This window comes from Lepisma saccharinum, chromosome 1 (assembly GCF_977018435.1).
Source record: "Lepisma saccharinum chromosome 1, izLepSacc3.1, whole genome shotgun sequence".
In the NCBI taxonomy this organism is placed as follows: domain Eukaryota; kingdom Metazoa; phylum Arthropoda; class Insecta; order Zygentoma; family Lepismatidae; genus Lepisma; species Lepisma saccharinum.
Window position 1 is genome coordinate 111,548,652 of NC_139229.1, and position 19,014 is coordinate 111,567,665.

General features: G+C 36.9%; 2 protein-coding genes across 2 annotated transcripts in view; one reads left to right on the forward strand and one right to left on the reverse strand.

Moving 5' to 3' along the window:
• The window catches only part of LOC145999301 (hsc70-interacting protein-like), a 106,669-nt gene that overhangs the window by 52,937 nt on the left and 34,718 nt on the right, over window positions 1-19,014 (reverse strand). The gene's annotated exons all lie outside the window — the stretch shown is intronic.
• The window catches only part of LOC145999295 (uncharacterized), a 43,781-nt gene that overhangs the window by 18,737 nt on the left and 6,030 nt on the right, over window positions 1-19,014 (forward strand). The window contains exons 2-8 of the mRNA XM_083136237.1: window positions 1,528-1,641; window positions 4,277-4,353; window positions 11,353-12,838; window positions 14,612-14,673; window positions 16,775-16,976; window positions 17,427-17,543; window positions 18,702-18,874. Of these exons, the coding sequence (XP_082992363.1) occupies window positions 1,528-1,641; window positions 4,277-4,353; window positions 11,353-12,838; window positions 14,612-14,673; window positions 16,775-16,976; window positions 17,427-17,543; window positions 18,702-18,874 (2,231 nt within the window). The remainder of the gene's footprint in view (window positions 1-1,527; window positions 1,642-4,276; window positions 4,354-11,352; window positions 12,839-14,611; window positions 14,674-16,774; window positions 16,977-17,426; window positions 17,544-18,701; window positions 18,875-19,014) is intronic.

Here is a 19,014-nt window from a genome sequence, read left to right on the forward strand (position 1 = left end):
ATTGTATAGTAACAATAATATTTTTACAATTATTGTTATAATTTCTACTATTCAAGTATCTATTAATGACCTGACCCATTATAAACTATACGAGTAAATTTCACTCCTAAATTTTGTGTGTAATAGTAACAAAATAGAATACTATACATTTCAATATACTAACTGTATGAAATGTAAAAATAATGAAAAACAGTTGTCCTAGATATTCATTCACACATCTGGGGAATCGAGTAGAAGAAGCTCGTAATAATAATGATAAATTTAGAATAAATTTGGTCTATTTCTATTAGTTTATAATAATTATTATTTCTACCCCCTATACGCCTTCATGGCGTGGTGCTAAGCACAGGGGAGAACTTTTTTTTTTTTACTATTCATGTTGCTATCAATGGCTTCATCCGTCCCTGACAAAAAAAAAAACATTCTGGCGATGGCCATGATTGCCTTAAGATATATAAAAATTACTTCACAAGCCTCTGAAGATGGCTCATAGCTCTATACCCCCCCCCCCCCCAATACAAAATGATGAAAATTTAGAACATACAAGGACGAACACAGTACAACAAGACCTCACAGAGGATTATACTGGGATTGGGTACAGGCACCAGATCCTCGCTGGTCTGCAAGACTGCTGTTACCAGATGTACTACGTGGAAGTGAGGTTGACTTTCAGGTGCCTTCTCAAGTCAATCATTAACTGTCTTGTATTTCTTTGCAAAATGACAATAATATTAATGAATCATGGTGCTTACACTTTTATGGGGCACCACGGCAGTTACCCTTTCCATATTTTTCTCATTCGGCACCCGCTCCCTAAACATAGAATCCAAAATGTATCAATAGACACAAATATGTTGATTTCAGTAACACGTTACAGTGTATGTATAAACTTCTAGTTATGCACTGAACATTTCAAACAAACAAAGTTGTTGCAATGCATATATTTATGATTTTGGATAATAATAAGATTTCCAAGAATCTCATGACCATAACAAGGAACAAAAAATGCATAGACCCAAACAAAATAATTTATATTGGCATTTTGTTTGATATGAAGATAGTACAAAAAACTAGAATGAGACCAGACAAGAGACTTACCATCTGGGGCTGTCTTTGCGAACTACATTCACTTTATTATACAACTCATTTATGTTATTCAATAGGATAGTTAGCTCATTATTTGATACATCACATAATTTGCTTATCATAATTGCAAAGTTAAGCAATTGCAAACCTATGCTGTGTGATTGTAACCATTCTGGACAAAAAGCCATTTCCTTGAGGGTCTGTAATGTAAAAAGTAGGTGCTTATAAGAAGAAAGTTATTAAAAATTGAGGATAAAATCATCTGTAGCATCTTCCTCATTAATCTACACCCTGTCCCTACCACAACTTTTGATGAAAAGCACAGTAAGGAAACATCTTATCAATGAATTTACACAAAATATATTGTAACTGCTATTGGTGTTATTTCTTACTAAGTGCTTATGGATCACTCTTTGCTAAATCATTGATATTGTTTTCCAGGAGTGCAGGCTGAGCAAGCAGACTTTCCCGGATTGCAGCAGCCCTCAGCCTCCGAGTGCCGGGCCCACATAGAGGCTGCCCTCAAAGAGTTATCCACCACCAAGACAGAAGAAGGTACTTTCTACTTTCACCATACAGAACTACAGCAAAATTATCTATGTATTTCAATTTTAAGGTATATTTAGGGATCTGCACTAAAAAAAAAAAAATACACAAACACTTGAATCATGACCAGCTGGGTAAATTCCCAAACCCTACAATTGTTGTTCCCCGACAGTGTGTGTCTTAAATGTAGAATTCAATATCAGGTACTACAATGAGCAATATCTGTATATAACTCTAATAACAATACACATTTTTTTAAAAAAAAACAAAAAACGCTTACATCTATATTAATTTAAATTATGGTAAGAAATGTTCGAGGTTCAATTCAACATATTATACGGTATCAATAAAAAATATTGCAGAACTACTAGAATGCAGTCTGCAGAGATGCAAACTGATCAGCTAGGGCGATTACTGACACAATGTATTGGAATATTGGTTTAATAGTAAATATGATTGTGCCTGGCAAAAATCTGTTATTTTTGTTATTGTCCTTACTTATGAAAATAAATTTGTTTTGTATTTCTTTTGCTGCCACAAAACCCATGAGAGCCACCTGACTACATAATTTATTCCAAAAGTACACTAATAAATATGGAGCCGTGGTGGTCTAGTCAATGTGGCATCCAAATGCCACGTAGGATACCAGTGTTCGATTCCCAGGATGGTGAACTCAGATAGGAATATTTCCAGCCCTATCTCTGATTAAAGCAGCTCTGGGGTTCACCCAGCCTAAAATAAAATGGGTACCTGGAGTCTGTGGGGGCCTACCCCTACATCAACCCTGAATGTGCCTCATGGCACAGTGCTATGTGCATGGGGATTACCTACCTACCTTACCTATACAGATAAATAATTTAGGTTCAAAACTAAATATTTGAAAATTTATATTAAAGTGGTCCAAATGTGGACTTTCCGGTAGTCTGAATATTCTGGAAAGTGCGAAAAACTGAAGAATTCTTATTAAGGCTTGGCTGGGCCTTAGAATTCCTTCTAGAGCATTGGCGTGAATTTTCGTGTAGTTTTCTTTCACTGTTGTCGAGATACACAGTGCGGCAATTTGAAATCGAGACTGGTCCTGTAAAAAATAAACAAGTCTTCATAGAAAGTTACTTACCCTGGATCATTCAAAGTAGGACCGTCCTGCATCCACACATCGTAGTGCAATGTGCATAGAAGAATTGCTGAAATTTGTTTTGTGTAACCCTTTTTAAAATCCATGTCGTATTCTTCTTGATTGTTGGTACATCATAAAAGTAGGAACCTTTCAGTGCAGATTTTGGTTTAGGAAATAAAAAATAATCACACGGAGCCATATCCGGTGAGTAGGCAGGGTGTGACAACACACACAGTCGATTTAGGGTCAAAAAGTTCTTTGCAATCACAGTCTTGTGTCTTGGGGCACTGTCATGAAGTAGACGCCAGCTGCCATCATCCCAATACTCGGGCCTCACAGTGTTATTCCTTGCACCAAACGTTTCAGTACCTCAAGATAAAATGCAGCAGTAACAGTCTGTCTGAAATTTCAGTCCTCAGTAATGATTATCCTCACTTTCTCATCCAATTTTGGTGTTCTAACCATCCCTGCTACACATGAATGTTCGTCGTGTTCAATTGGCTCCCGTCCTTTACTGAAAAGCCTGAGCCATTCAAATACACGCGTACAGGATAAACAATTGTCCCTATAGACTTGCTACAACTTGTCAAACGTTTCCGCAACAGTTTTCCCCAAGAGTGCACAAAACTTGGTGTTTGCTCTTTGTTCCATGTTGAAATCACGACGAACTTTCACGTGCTCACGTTCAACAATGCCACAAGCGGCAATGTCGCTCAAGGTCAACGAGCTCTGCGTTGATTGTTCATGAGATACCCGTTACTTGTTCACACCACAGAAAGCTTGCACAGTGGCGCCACCTACAGAGAAAAAAATCAGTCTCGATTTCAAATTGCCGGACTATGTATTATCAATAGTTTAATAGACTTTCGTAATCACGAAACTATTGATAATATCTAGACAACAGTGAAAGAAAACTACATGGAAATTCACATCAATGCTCTAGAAGGAATTCTAAGCATATGTAATTTTTCATATTTTGAAATATCCAAGAGGTTTTTCTAATGGAGAGGAAAATTTGAAAAAAAATTGCGCATTCGAATGCCAAAGGTCCAGCCGAGCCTTAATTCTGTGCCAAAATTAAGTAGCAAGTATTGGTTTGAATATGTCTGTATCAGTCAATTTTCTTCCAGAGTCTAGACATGATGTCTAAATATCATGAAAACTACACCAAAAAATTCAAATTTTCACTGAATCCATGCAAGTATTCTGTACAAAAATGGGATTAAAGTGGCACATATTTTAATATTCTCATTATCTGATAAGTCAAGTTACGAATATTTCAGGCATACTGATCCCGAGTTACTGATAATTGCAAATTCGCTATGTGGTGATGGAAGCATGGCTACTATTTCTAAACCAGACGTGATTAAATTTAAAATTTTCAAAAATAGTTGAGCAGCCATCGCTGTACCACTTTATGTGAACTATCAAAAATAACCTTAAATAAGATCCTTGTGAGAATGTTCATACTAGATATGGAGGTGTTAGAAAGTCAACAGATGTATGCTGAAATCATTTTCTTTACAGGTGCTTCTGGAAGTGCGGAAGGGTCCGAGGAGGTGCCGGGTGGCAGCACTCAATCAGACGAAATCACTTCCCAGGAGGTAAGCATGCTGTCTTTTTTTTTGCCGTGGTTGACTGATAACATATGACATAATATTTCAAATGATTAGTGAGGAACAGCTCAGGGTAGCATACAATGCTAATTAAAACTGTGTTTAACAAAATATAGTTAGGTTAAACCCACATGCAGTTTTTATTTGCACTTTAAAATACATGTAAAAGAGCAATCATATGTAAAAATTATAAAATGGAAAAATTGGAACTCGGATGGTCTAGCTGATCAAGCATCTGAATGCCACACAGGAGACCAAGATTCAATTCCCAAAGTGGGTGATCTAAGGCGGAAATTTTTCCGGTTTTGTCCCTGCATAAAGTGGCTGTCCGGATTCACCCAGCCCCAAATAAATGGATAACCTGGGGATAAGAGTGGACCGAGCAAGTTCTTGATCACATGGCCAAGGTAGAGAATGTGAGAAGCTCTCACTCTGCAACCACCAATGTACCTTCATGGCATGGTGCAATGTGCACAGGGTGTGTAGTTTTTTGTCAAAATTTGTTTTGAGTCAAATTATGCTCAAGTCAATTGGAACCTACAATTGAAAGCGGGATCAGAATCACTGTTCAACATGCCTCCACTGGGAATCAAACCCAGGACCTCTTTATTACAAGGTGACAAGACTCGGGCATTGAGGAGGGATAATATATGCTTATAAAAGGAGTATCCATATTTTACTGTGAAAACATGAGTGAAACTTTTTCTAAATCATTAATGAATGTGAAATTGTACTTAATTAAAAGTTCCGACTTTCAATAACCTCGAGTTCACTGGGTCACAGTCATTTATGCATGTTATTTTTTGTATGTAATCATAGGCAACAACTGCCTCCAAAACAAAGCCTCTGTGCATACAATTCCCACAATATTAAGAAAGATTTATTGTTCTGAAAACACTATGCAATGTGACTCCACGGGACTCAGGCACATGAGCATTTCATTACACAATAGGGGCATTTCAGCATTGTGTGTGTGTGACATTTTGCACACAAAATGTAATGTTCTAGATAAGAGAGTTGGTTAAAATATTGATAATGAACTGATTTCATAGAATTATGAAGTACTTTGTGGTGGCTGCCAGACAGCTGCACATCGCCCAGAATCACTTAATAGGCCCGCCTGGCTGGCGAGCGGGTGAGTAAAACTGTAGACCTGTGTTTTGACCCATCAAGCATCAAAAGCCCACGGGTAATTGGAAAGTCTTGCAAGACTTATCGCTTTTCTTCAGCAAACACTTATTCACAGTCTCCAGATACATGAGTCACGCAGTCACCATTGCCAACTTTTAGATTCTAAACTGGTCAAGGAGCACTTAAAACGTTCATCACTTTTAACAATTTGAAATTGCAGACATTTATTCCTTGGTAGAAAACATTTGTATCACTCTCACCCAGTGGCGGCGATTGGGTTCCAAAACTAGGGGCCAAGGTGCAAAAGTGAGGGGGGGGGGCAAGGACAGTTTAATTTCCCTTGGTACATGAGGTTAGCGTAGTGCAAAAGTGGCAAAAAGTAGGGGCGGGACAACTGCAGCTGGGTGGATAAAAATAATGATTTTTATTTATAATTTTTGATATTTTTTATTTAAGTCAATCTTTTTTTGGCACTGTACACATAGACATATTTTTTATTAGAAAGGCTTTTTCTCATAAACAGCCCTGTAAAATATTTGAACAGTTTGATTAAAGCAATAACAAATTACATGTAAATATACATTTCTCTGTTTCTGGAACTGAACATAATGAACTTAGTATGAAAATGTTTGTTGAGTGTGTTAATAAAACTATTATAATTTCAGTAACTTTTCTTACAGTGAAAATAATCAATTCTGGATGTACTTTATAATTTTAACTTAAAATAATTTTTACAGACTTTGTAGCCAAATTTTAGTGTTTTTAATGATAGTTAGCCAAATATCAGCTGCCATATTTATTTACAGTTTAATGAAAATGACACTATTTATGGTTTAACATGATTAGTATTTTGTATATTCTTCTATTTAAAAAATGTGCTATTTTTGCTTATCAAAATTATTGAATTTAATCAAGGGAAATTTAAGTGTTTTCTTTCAGATGACATATTACATTTACTTTCGTATGAGCTTCACCTCATCAGTACATATATTTTGTTTCCTTTATTTCGTTTCTTAGAGCATAATAAACACCATTAAATGATTATGAGATTAATATACTTTCACAAAAAGTGATTCTGATATCTACAAATTTCTTGTGTACATTATTCTGTAATTTTATTTAAAGTAATTTCAATAAGTGATTCTTTAAAATAGAATTCACAAATTTAAATCTTGGTTTAAATTAACCTGATTTAAATCAAACCACCTTGCTTAACCTTGCTGGGCAGCGAATGAGTTTTACATTAGATCTTGCCCTTTGTCGTTCAAGAGTGAGATTACAGAGTCCACTAAATTTGGGCTGAATCATAACATTCGACACTACCTTCCAGAAGTTTTTCCTAACTTGCCCTTTGTCTTTAAGAGTGATATTACCGAGTCCACTAAATTTGGGCTGAATCATAACATTCGACATTTTTCCTAAGTTTCAATTTTGAGAAAGATACTTTTCGTGGTTGTTACTTGAAGAGTAGGAAACAAACAAAAGGCATTACAAGATACAGAGAACACTGGAAGCTAGTGTAGAGCTATCAAGGAGAAGAAACTTTGCCAAAGCACTTGATTTCAGATTTAAGCACATTCCTGAAACGTAGAACTTGATCAGGAAATTTGGAAGATAAATCATCTTCGTGCCCGTTACAGAGGGCAATAGCTGCATCTGAAGTTGTAGGAAGGAAGGAAGAACTGCTAATATTATCCATATCCTACTTCAGTTTAAAACACTGGAAGCATTTAAATGCCCCATACTTTGCTCCATGGCATATTAAAATCAGGTAGGCTATGCAAGGTCACGAGACAGAAGAAAAGCAAAGACAATGCTCTTTTTATTCAAGAAAATAATAAATGGATAAAAATGTCCACGCAATTATTGCGTTATGTATCACATGAGAAATGATAATTATTTTGACTTTTTCGGGGCCCCTCAGGCTTCAAGCTCCTGCCCGCCTCTGATTTGTCGTATTCATTCAAATTATAACGTTAAACTAGAATATAACCCCAGATAAAAAAATATTGCCCACAAAAATTAGCCTTTTCTATCTTTCTCACTTCCATTTATTACGTTTTTCGTATCAACCTCATGGTATGCAAGGTCCCTACATGCACGAGGCCCAGGGTGATCGCCCACTTCACCCACCCCTTGCCACGCCAATGGTTATACAACCCCAAGGCCGCTGCACCTAGCAGAAATTCAAATATTTCCATGCGTAGTGAAATATAATGGCAGTTGGCAACACTGACAGTAGTGCTCGCGTCTACCTGTAAAAAACTACATCGATTCTCATGGGTCTTCTTAAGACCTGGCTAATAGAAAAACCTGTGCACAACTGTGACATGAAGCTCGCTTGCGCGATGTCGAACACCTGGGCTTGACGTGCGTGTTGCACATTATTGTAGGCGTGCCTCCTTGCAGACGGGTTTTTTTTCCGGGTCTTGTGACTGCTAACAAATAAAATAAATAAAAGAAAAACTTGAGTAAGATGAAATAGCCTGAATGCATGGAAAGCATTAACTAAAATGTGTTGTGTGTGTGATGCTTTAAAAATGTAGCAAAATTTGACTTCATTTGTCTGTGAAGCAAGTAGACTACAGACGCTAATAATTTTTTTTTGGTGAAATATGCAAATTGTATGCATTCACAAACATTTAAACATCTGCATCCTCATATTAGCACAAATGTCCCGCATGCAGCTCTCAATGCCGCCCCATCAAAACCAACGTTATTTATAGGAATTATTGATGCAAATCGATGTTGAATTACACTAGCACTTACTGGAAATCAGGTGAAATATACATGAACGCAAACATGTCCATTTCGGACATTTTTATTAGTTAATACAAGAAAAAAAGTAATAAAAATGAAAGTGTCTCATAGAATTACAAGCTTACTCTCTTGAAGGAAATGCATCAAAATAAAAGTAATAAAAATGAAAGTGTCTCATAGAATTACAAGCTTACTCTCTTGAAGGAAATGCATCAAAATATTATTATAAAATTTATTAAAACTTTGTCATATAATGAGGGAACTAAAAAATGACCTCACCATTCACAAAATATTCAACAACGTTTTTTTCCATAAATTTTCAACATATTTTACAAAAGGAATTGAAATCGTACAACTTATATGAGCTTAGATAGGAACCATTTGTTCCAAAATTCTGAGTCAAAATCTTACTGACCCGCAGAAAAAGCAATCAAATGTCAAAAACTCAACTCGAAGAAACTTACAAAATATTTTTAAAATGTTCAAATCTCAATTTGTTATAGGGTAAAAAATTGATATAGGGTAAAAAAGACATACTGACTCAAATAAAAGGAACCGAATGTTTTTTTCAATACTTTTTTCACTTTTCAATAATGTTATTTTCACAACTCTGACATTTCGTATGGGTACTGCAATGGTTTCTGTATACAAACAATTTGCATTCCGAACAACGTACCGTCATTTTATTCTTCTTATTTCTGCCAAATTCGTGGCTGGCGTGCTATGGTTTAAGGTAGGAAATGTTCCCGTGCGCAGTATTGAGTGCTGCCAAAGGGGGACCGATCACTTCAAAGGCATGTAAGCAGCTGAAAGATCTCTAAAAAAAGGCTCGAACGCATCTATATTTTCATGAGAATAGTGGAAATAGGTTACCTATCGCTCTCCCGATCATTATTGCGCTGGTAAGAAAAATAATTCAAAATTTTAAAAAAGTTACGGAGGGTTAATGAAGTTAAAAACACCAATAATTTTCAGATTAATTCATTTTGCTATTTACATGGAGTAGGTCCACTTTTCATGGAATACCTCAATAATATCGTGGACCTACTGGGGAGGCCCCAAATTTGAAATTCAACATTGAGAAATATTTTCAATTCTCTGTTTGACTTTTATTTGAACAGAATATTTACAAGATTAAACCTTGGATGCCGAGTCTTTCCCATGGTACTAGTCTCAATATCAAGGCTGTTTTCAGCAAGAAATTGGTAAAAATGTACTGCTTGAACCAAAATTCACTAGCTCTGAAATTACGAAAGATACAATTACAAATCATATCTTGTTTTGTTCAACATAGACAATGCTATAAGGTCAGGCTTGTGCATTTAAATAATTATAAAGCCAATATGAACGTACAAGGAAAAACAATTATATAAAAATTAAACCTTGACCCTTAGTCACGAAGGTTCTTAGGTTCAATAGTCATTAATGTTCTGTCCTTGGCATGCCTTTGAGACTGGTGCCCCACCCTCACTTGCTTCTGTGCCATTTAGTATCCAAGAACTAACAGAACACTGAATGACTTTCATGTGCTGTTCAACTGAGTGCTGTTGCACTTGGTTCAATGCCAACTGCACTTCATTAATCACGTGTGTTACATTCACCTGGGTACCTAGTCAGTAGAGATACACTTTTAGCACACTAATGAAAGCCAAACATTTTGCGTAGTTCAAAAGGGAAACACATTCTTGCATACATCCTCCAGTACTTTATACTGACACTTGACTTGAATGACTTGTTAAGAGAAGGAATGCCTATTCCAGTAATGGTGATAAAGACTTGCCTATTTCTCAATGTAGTCCACAATGACATTCAGACACTTGTCAAAGTTTACACATTGAAGAGGCCTCGTATAAAATTCCCTGCTCTGGATGTGAATAAATTTCACATCTTCATTCATATAGAATTCAGTGGAACAAGATAACAGAACTACACAAAGAACCAAATTGGAAACTACAGAAAATGAAAAAAGCAGCATGCATAGCAATAGTTCAAAAATTCTAAAAGTCCTCCCAGTTTAGAATTCTCCTAAAAAAATTAGAAACAGTGGCATAAGTGGAGCAAAAATTAGTACAGAATTTCGGGAGGCACCGCTGAGTCGTTTGTTAGCACACCAGATTTGCAGTAAATTCACAGATCTGATCCCCACCACCAGCAAAAAGATTTGTTCACCTGAAGACGAGAGAAGAAGTGTTCCCTCGAAATGTAGTGTTAGGATAATTATACGTATTTAAAAGCACTATGCAGTGGATAATGTCCAACAATGTAGAACCATTGTCAATAACATTCATCACTGCTGGTGTAACAAGTGTCTGAACAGTACCTTCTTCGGAACCAAGCAGAAATGGAAGTCAATTGGTGCCAGGTCAGGACTGTAGGAGGGAGTGGGGAAGTCCAGGCATTCCTAACTGAACTTCACGAGAGGAACTGTTGTTGTTGCTGCCCTGTGAAGTCTCACACTGTTATCAAGAAGCAGTCGAGAATGCAGTATGGATAGTACCTGTTGATTGATTGATTTGGTGTTATAAGCCCACTTTATGCACAGTAAAGCTAATCAGGACTAGCTCTACAGTTTAAAGTGGGATCCAAACCAGTATGTGCCTCAACCGGGTATCGAATCCAAGCCCCCTTGATTACAAGGTGACGATGCTACCACTGCACCATTGGGGAAGCCCTAGTACCTGTTGAAATTCACCATTTAACCTTCATGAAAGTCAAGACTCGGAACACCATACTTTGTCCACATGAAACTCAATACTTCTTTCAAGTCTTTGTCCACCCACATATATTAACACATGTTTGACCCCCTCTGAAATAATGTGCACGCACGCACGCACGCACGCACGCACACGCACGCACACACACACACACACACACACACAGTAGTTACTCGCTTTAGCCTGCACATGCGCAGCATTCACCTTGCAGACCAAATAAGGGACATTGGAGGCAGATGACTGCAACTGGTGATGGCATTCTTTTCAATAACAATATGGATACCACTAAACTTATTCTTAGATCAAACCCTGTTCATTGAATTTATGACTGTCTCGGTCATTAACTTATAAATGCTAAAGAAACTTATCCATTTGTTAACAGGGTGAACAAACAGCACCTGACGAATCCATCGAGCAAGAGAGCAGAGAAGCTAGTGAAGGGAAGGATGTCGATCTCAGCGAAGAAGCTGCATCTACTGCCAGTCAGGAAGAACCTCCTATTTCTGGTGAAAGCGAAGAAATTTCAGAAGCCACTGCTGACAGCAAAGAGCTTCCTGCAGGGTCCGATGAAGATGCAAGTGGTGACAATATTTCCAATGAACAGGAAGGAAGAGACAGTGATGAAGCTGGTGGAAGCTCCAGAACTTCAGATGAAGATCAAAAGACCTCAGCTGGTTCAGCTGAAGATGAAAGCACCGAAATTCCAGGAACTTCAGCTGAAGATGGTGAAAGCAGGCAAGTTGATTCTGTAGAGGATGGTGAAAGTAGAGAAGAGCCCACAGCTTCTGATGAGGAGGGTGCAGCTTCTGTTGAAGGCGAAAGCAAAGAAGAAACTCAAGTTTCTACTGAAGGAAGTGTAGAAGCACCTGAAGCATCTACTGAAGACAGTCAAGCTGAAGCTTCTGATGAAGGCAAGAGCAGGGAAGCCCGTGATGTTTCAGGAGATGGAAGCCAGGAAGCTACAGCTGCTTCAGCTGAAGATAGTGACAGCCAAGAAACTGAAGAGGCTTCAGGAGAGGAAGGAGAAAGCAGAGAGCCTCCTGCAGAATCTGCTGATGGAAGTGAAAGCAGGGAGGCTCCTGCAGAATCTGCTGAGGATGGAGAAAGCAGGGAATTTCCTGCTGGGTCTGCTGAGGAAGGGGAAAGTGGAGAGGCTCCTGCACAATCTGCTGAGGGAAGTGAAAGTGGAGAGGCTCTTGCAGAATCTACTGAGGGAAGTGAAAGCAAAGAAACTCCTGCAGAATCTGGTGAGGAAGGTGAAAGTAGAGAGGCTCCTGTAGAATCTGCTGAGGATGGAGACAGTAAAGAAACTCCAACAGAGTCTGCTGAAGGAGAAAGTAAAGAGGCTGAAGTTTCTGGTGAAGGTGACAGTAAAGAGGCCACTGAGGTTTCTGATGAAGAAGGTGAAAGCAGAGAGACACGTGAAGTTTCTGTAGAGGAAGGTGCAAGTAAAGAAGCTTCTGGAGAGGATGGTGAAAGTAAAGAGGTTCAACAGGTATCTGGTGAGGAAGGTGAAAGTAGAGAGGGTTCTGGTGAGGAAGGTGAAAGTAAAGAAGCTTCTGGTGTGGATGGTGACAGCAAAGAGGCTTCCGGCGAAGGTGAACGCACAGAGGCTCCAGTGTCTGGTGAAGAAGGTGAAAGTGCAGAAGCAACACCAGCTTCTGGTGAAGGAGAAAGTCAAGAAGCTCCTGAAGTTTCTGGTGAAGGTGAAAGTAAAGAAGGTCCTCCTGCTTCAGAGGAAGAAGGTGCGAGTCAAGAAGATGTAACCCATGAAGAAAAAAGTGCAGAAGAGTCTGATGAAACTTTAGTTCCTGCAGAAAGCAAGGAATCTGTAGAAAAGATGGCAGGTGAAAGTGTAGAAGATACAGGTAAGTCAGACCAATATTTACAAGTAAATTCTAAATTTAATAGATCTGCAGGTAGCATAGTTTCATAACAGTACAGCAGAAATACTATTACATAACAGAAGTTTTTAGATTGGTTCCTGGCAAGGATTCAGTTTTCAATAATTACACAGAATCACAAGTAGGGGATATCTGGCTAGTGTCATGTACATCACGGAAGAGAGATTAATACACTCATGTACTTCAGTAGGAAAGTCTAGTGAACAGGATTATACTTTCATTACCTTCAGTGGAAATTGTGGTTTATGATTCACACTATTTTTAAAAGACAATATTATATCTATGAATAAATTTACATAATTGATTAAATTGGCCATGACCACCTCCTTTATCAAGAATTTGTTTACAATTGCCCTGGAGGCGTAACATGGGACCTAACTTTGGGGGTGGCAGAATCAAACGTTGAGCTTCACTTTGGGGGACTGAATTAAAACGTTTTCAAGCCAATAAAAATATCATCCAGAACTATTTTGAGAAATAACAGTTACTCTTCCAAAATCATGAAAATTACTCATTACTTTGCTCCTCAGGTTCCACAAGGTTAACAAAATTACCATTAACTTGTTAATTTTCATAAACTTCAAAATTTTGGGGGCATAGGTAATGCCGATTCTCCATATATTGAGCTAATCCAGAATACGTATCAATAATTTATACAGCAAATTAATGTAACAAACATTACTTTTTAATCAATTCTATATTTGTTACAACATTAATGTTATTTCTAAATCAAAAACAAATCAATATACACTAATTTTTATGAAGAAATTTCACATTTTAACATGTAAAAACCATTTTTATCCAGTAAAAAAAAAATAGTTATAAAAGTGACCAGTGGCGGCAATTGAGTGGGAGGGGGTAGGGGGCAGCAAGGGAAGTTTACTTTCTCCTTGTAGACAAAGTTTAACATTAAGAGGTCATAGTGTAGGGGTAAAAAGTGGCAAAAGTGAAGAAGCAACTGCTGCCCATGCCCCTAATCACCACCACTGCAAGTGACGTAATTTCCATATTCTGATATATATCAATTAGCAGTGCTTAATTGATAAAAAGTGGAATCCATAATCAAGTAAAAACACATCTAAAAACTAGTATCACTATGCCAATCATAAAGCTGAGGCTGTAGAATGGTACTCGGGCAAATATATATGTTAAATATTTACTTAATTTAAATAATTGTGAAGAGAATTATCAATATTTTGTATAACTTTAAGCTGTTATAATTTATTGTCATTGGTGGGATTTAAAAAGTATAGGTCCTGCTAATGACATATGTATCCGAAAAGGGGAGGTGCAGAGAAGGGCATGTCACTCATCTTAGGAAGTGAATGGCAAACTGCAATCATATATTTAATTTATTTAATTTAAGGGGAGGGGGAGAAGCACTGTTTTGAAAAGTAACTTGCTTGTACCTCTACAAAAAAAAAAATCCTGCAGCAACAGAAATGGCTATTGGTATTGGTTCAAAGAAATATTGCTCAGCCTTCATTATTCTTGTGATTACTGTGTCTTTAGCATAGCACAAATTAATTGCTGGAAGAACTCAAACACTTTTGAAACATCAGATTGATATTTTTTACAAATTTAACATGTGGCCATTGTTGTTTAAGAAGTAAATGCAAGTACCACGTACAGTAAATTTCAACCTGCAGCTAATATTCTGTTCCAATTTTTAATCCTGTAGCCACAAACGTAATCTTGCATTAATGCAGCTCTAAAAAGAACATTTTTCCTTTCCAGACAAGGAAAGTACAGAACAGGGAAGTAAAGAAAGGATAGTTCCTGAGGAAGATTTAGCACAGGTATGGACACTGTCAAATGAACTGCAACCTAAATTCTTAACAGGTAGCATATTTAAGTCCCAGCCAGAGCTCATGGTGTTTGTCCTTTCGCTCATTTCATAAAATTGCCATTTAACCTAATCATCATTAACCTAGAATTCCACTCCCCTCCCTTTCACCTTATAAAGCCCATAACGCTATTTTGAGACAGTAATTTTATGGACAGTGGCCAATTGATGAACCCATTGGCCCTGCAGTTAAAATGTTTGGATATTCCTGGCCTAAAGAGATACAAGGAGGAGTATGATTATTGTGTGGATAATGGATATGTTAGACTGGGAAAGATGATGGAGAAGCCAGAAGTGTCCTTGACTGTACAACATTTTACATACCATAATACTATATTAAGTTGATTGTTATTCTGTTACAGGAGCACAAGAAGGGGGGGGGGGGTCCTGTATTGCAGTAGAAATTACTTCTTAAATTTTAGAATGCCAGCAAGTTATATTAGTACATATTACTTTCATTCAACTCTATCTTAATATGTCCAAAGTAATAAGAACATGTGGGAATTAACATGAGTGTCTTCATTACAAAATATCAAAAGTATATAATAAAAAAAGCTGCTATTCTTTAACGTGCACGTTCCATTCATTTTCTTGCAGCACGTGCCACAGTTAAAAGTGTTCCTCTTTTCTGCTGTCTTAGTTAAAATTACCATTCAGAAAAAAAACCTCCCCAAAGATCTGATTAAATTGTTTTCTTAAGTTCACCTTATGCACAGAAAGACTAATTGGGACTGAACCTACAGTTTTAAAGTGGAATCCAAACCACTGTGCCATTTACCTCCACAAGGAATTGAACCTGGGAGCCCTTGATTACAAGGTGACGATGTCACCACTATGCCATCGAGGTTGGGCCCCCAAATATCAGATGTCCACCCATGCCACCCTCTTCTTGTCCAGTGAGTGAAACAAAAGAGGCTTAGTAACTCAGAGGAAACTCTTCTTTGCATGTGACTCCTAAACCACATGATTTTTACTTTAGTTTCCTGTGGCATATGGAGAAATGAAGATTGTCAAAACCTGTCACAGAGAACAATGCTAAATATCATTTACACATTATCAACCTATTCCTTTCATCCTTCCAAATTAATATCACCAACAACCCAATAATTTCAAAATAATATACAGTATAAACAGGGCTCGAAAAATCCCGGTCACCAGGGCGACTAAAAATTCAAGCTGGCAACTGTGATCTCTTGCTGTAATATTACCGTTATTTAAGTTCGCATGTATGAAATTTTGAAGATTCGAAGTTCAAATTGCAGTACAGCTTAAGTTAGCAAATGATTTTTTTTTTCAGCGTTGTGAACATTCCATAGAATCAGCAATAAGTTCTTACCCTTTGTCCCCCAACCCAACATTTCCCATTTTTCTCACATGGTTTAGCGATGTTTTGAATACTGTAATGCTGAGCTTCTTATAGATTGATTGATTTGCTTAATTTTACTTTGATTTTTGTGCAACTTTTGCCTAATTTGCGAAGATAGTGATGAGTTCTATGATGTGATGAAATTTATGAATGAACACTCACAAACCTCCATGCCCAGGCTGGGATTCGAACCCAGGACCCCTGGCATTGTAGCGCGATGTGCTCCGCCACAGGGGCCAGCTCAGCTTCTTATAGTATGTACAATTGCTACTAGGTGGATTCCCGGTGCCTGATTTTCAGAGCTGGCGCCTAGCTCTGAAGAAAATTTTTTGAGCACTGAGTATAAATACCACAAACAACCCGATAATTGCAAAATAATATACAGTTACTTCAAGTGGTTTTTATTTTATTTTTCATGCAACATTTCGTCTTGGTTTCCCAGAAGATAACCACATAAATAACACACAACCTTACACTTAAAAAAAACTCTCCATATTTAAAATACTGTATATTATGTTGTATCTATAAAAAGTGGTTATGCGAACCTTTAAGAACCACCTAGATAAACCTGATAATTTTTTAAACAAGGTTCTTCATGTTGTATTCTAAAATATGCCATGTTAAATATGGTTGAGCCCAACCTAAATAGTAACTTTGTACTTTGTCTTTCTTTTCTATCTTTTTTAAGGAAATACCAATTCCTTCTGACAGACGACCTCGCAGTCACATAAGTGAAATCCTGCAACTGCAAGAGTTGGCAGAAAATGATCTCATTATTCAAAAAATGATAGATTCCACCCTTAAAGACCTAAAGAAAATCTACGACAATGCAATCAAACCTCTGGAAGTCCTCTACAAATACAGAGACTTGAGTAATAGACATTATGGAGGTAAGAATTAGAGTATTTAAACTAATTTATAAATACATTGTTCACTATCACAGCAGTGGCTTAGCAAACATAAAACTGATGAACTAATTAAAGTAATGAAAATTATTTTTCTATGTATGTACTTTGAGAATGAAACAAAACATTAAAAACAATTATATGGCACTTTAAATTTAATATCATACATCAGAAAATACTAATACCAGATTTTAATTTGTTTCTTAGTCTGAAAAAGATCCTGATAGTGATTTTTATTTTCTTTACGTAAATAAAACTGCCTTGTTCAGTGGATTTTGTGTTTTTGTAACATGGAAATGAGGCTTAATTGTGTTAACATATTTGAAAATACAGAATCACAAGTGTTTCAATTGGTACTATTAACATATATTCTGGTTATGTATTACTAAAACTGAAAATTAAAATGTTTCCCTAATGTCTGACAAATTATTTCAGATCCTGAAATATTTTCAAAGCCTCTTATTCTCTTCATGGGACCCTGGAGTGGTGGAAAATCGACAATCATCAACTACCTCATGGATCTTGAATTTACCAAACTAGCTCTAAGAACAGGTATGCTCATACCTTCTTATGCATCATACATTAATTTCAGGCAAATTCTAAATTTTACCCAGACAACAGTCTCAAAATAATGAGGTAAAAATGTCCAAAAAACTACAATTTGTGTTAGAGAAAAATGTTTATAAAATTTTCCCACATTTCACACTTTCCTGCAATTTAAGTTTTTCCATGCCAGTTGAGTCCCTTGAAAAACCTAAAATCAAAATTCACCTGTATTTATGTTCCAATGATTATGGCTATTCAAATTCAAATTTTCTTCATTGAAGGTTGTATTGACTTAGTTTAGCACTGTTATGAATACAAAGTGCTGGGACAGTCTTAATTAAATATCTTTGCAAATTCAGGAGAAAAAGTGAATAATATAACACAGTGCAGTCCACCAACTCACTGCTAATCCTTGATTGTCTTCATGCAATCAATGATGCATAAGAGCTAAAGTAAGCATTTAACACACTTCTAGTATAGTTGTGGTACATCTCTTTCTTCTGTGGTTGAAAATACCACATGGTGGAGTCAATAGGACTTTGTGCATTGATCATGCACCACACAATGTTGTGCTGTCTTTTAGGTTGGAATGAAAAGGTAGAAAGTAATGTTAAATAACCAGAATAGAAATACAAAGGTCCTGGTTCTTAAAGATGTCAATTAGATGCCTTTGTTTCCTGCTGCGCCACAGCAACGAAAGAGATTTTCCACTTGATTTAATTCCTGTAATCAGGATATAAGAATGAACAGAGGCGGCTTGTCTCTTGTATTGAATATTTTTTTAAAAAATAACATCCCGGAAAATTTCCCCAACACTGCACAATATACTACATGATCTACTTGAGGACTGTGATTTTTGACGAATACACTCTTGACATAAACTTCGTGTTAGGAAATCAACTAATGTAACAACTAGGTTTCAAACATTTCCATTTCTGTGAAATTTCTGAAGAAATTTATTCTCACACTTGCTATCTGATTTTCAAACTCTACTGCTCACATACATTTTCCAACATTTCCAAAAAAAGTAACATTTTCAGTTTTTCTCAAAATCTTTCAGGAAAAATGAGTTACTTGTTTTGGCCTGGTTGAGTGGCCACCGTGAATAATAAATACCTAGTTTGCAAATGGCATTTTCTAAAGCACAGTATTTTCTTGGCACAGGAGCTGAGCCTTCCCCAGCCTATTTCAATATCCTCATGTGGGGTGAGAGAGAAGAAGTGCTGGATGGGACCCAACTGGCAGCTGACTGGACATTCTCAGGGCTGCAGAAGTTCGGCCAAGGACTTCTCGACAGACTGAGAGGCTTGCATCTACCTAATAGGCTGCTGGAGAAGGTGGGCCTCGAATTGAATTTTAGCCATGAATGGCTTTATTATAAAAGAGAGCTGATAACAGTGTTCATTTGTTTTGGAAATCCACTGAGTTTCAAAAACCCTTATGATTACAAATTTAAAAATAAGTTCTCTAATATCTC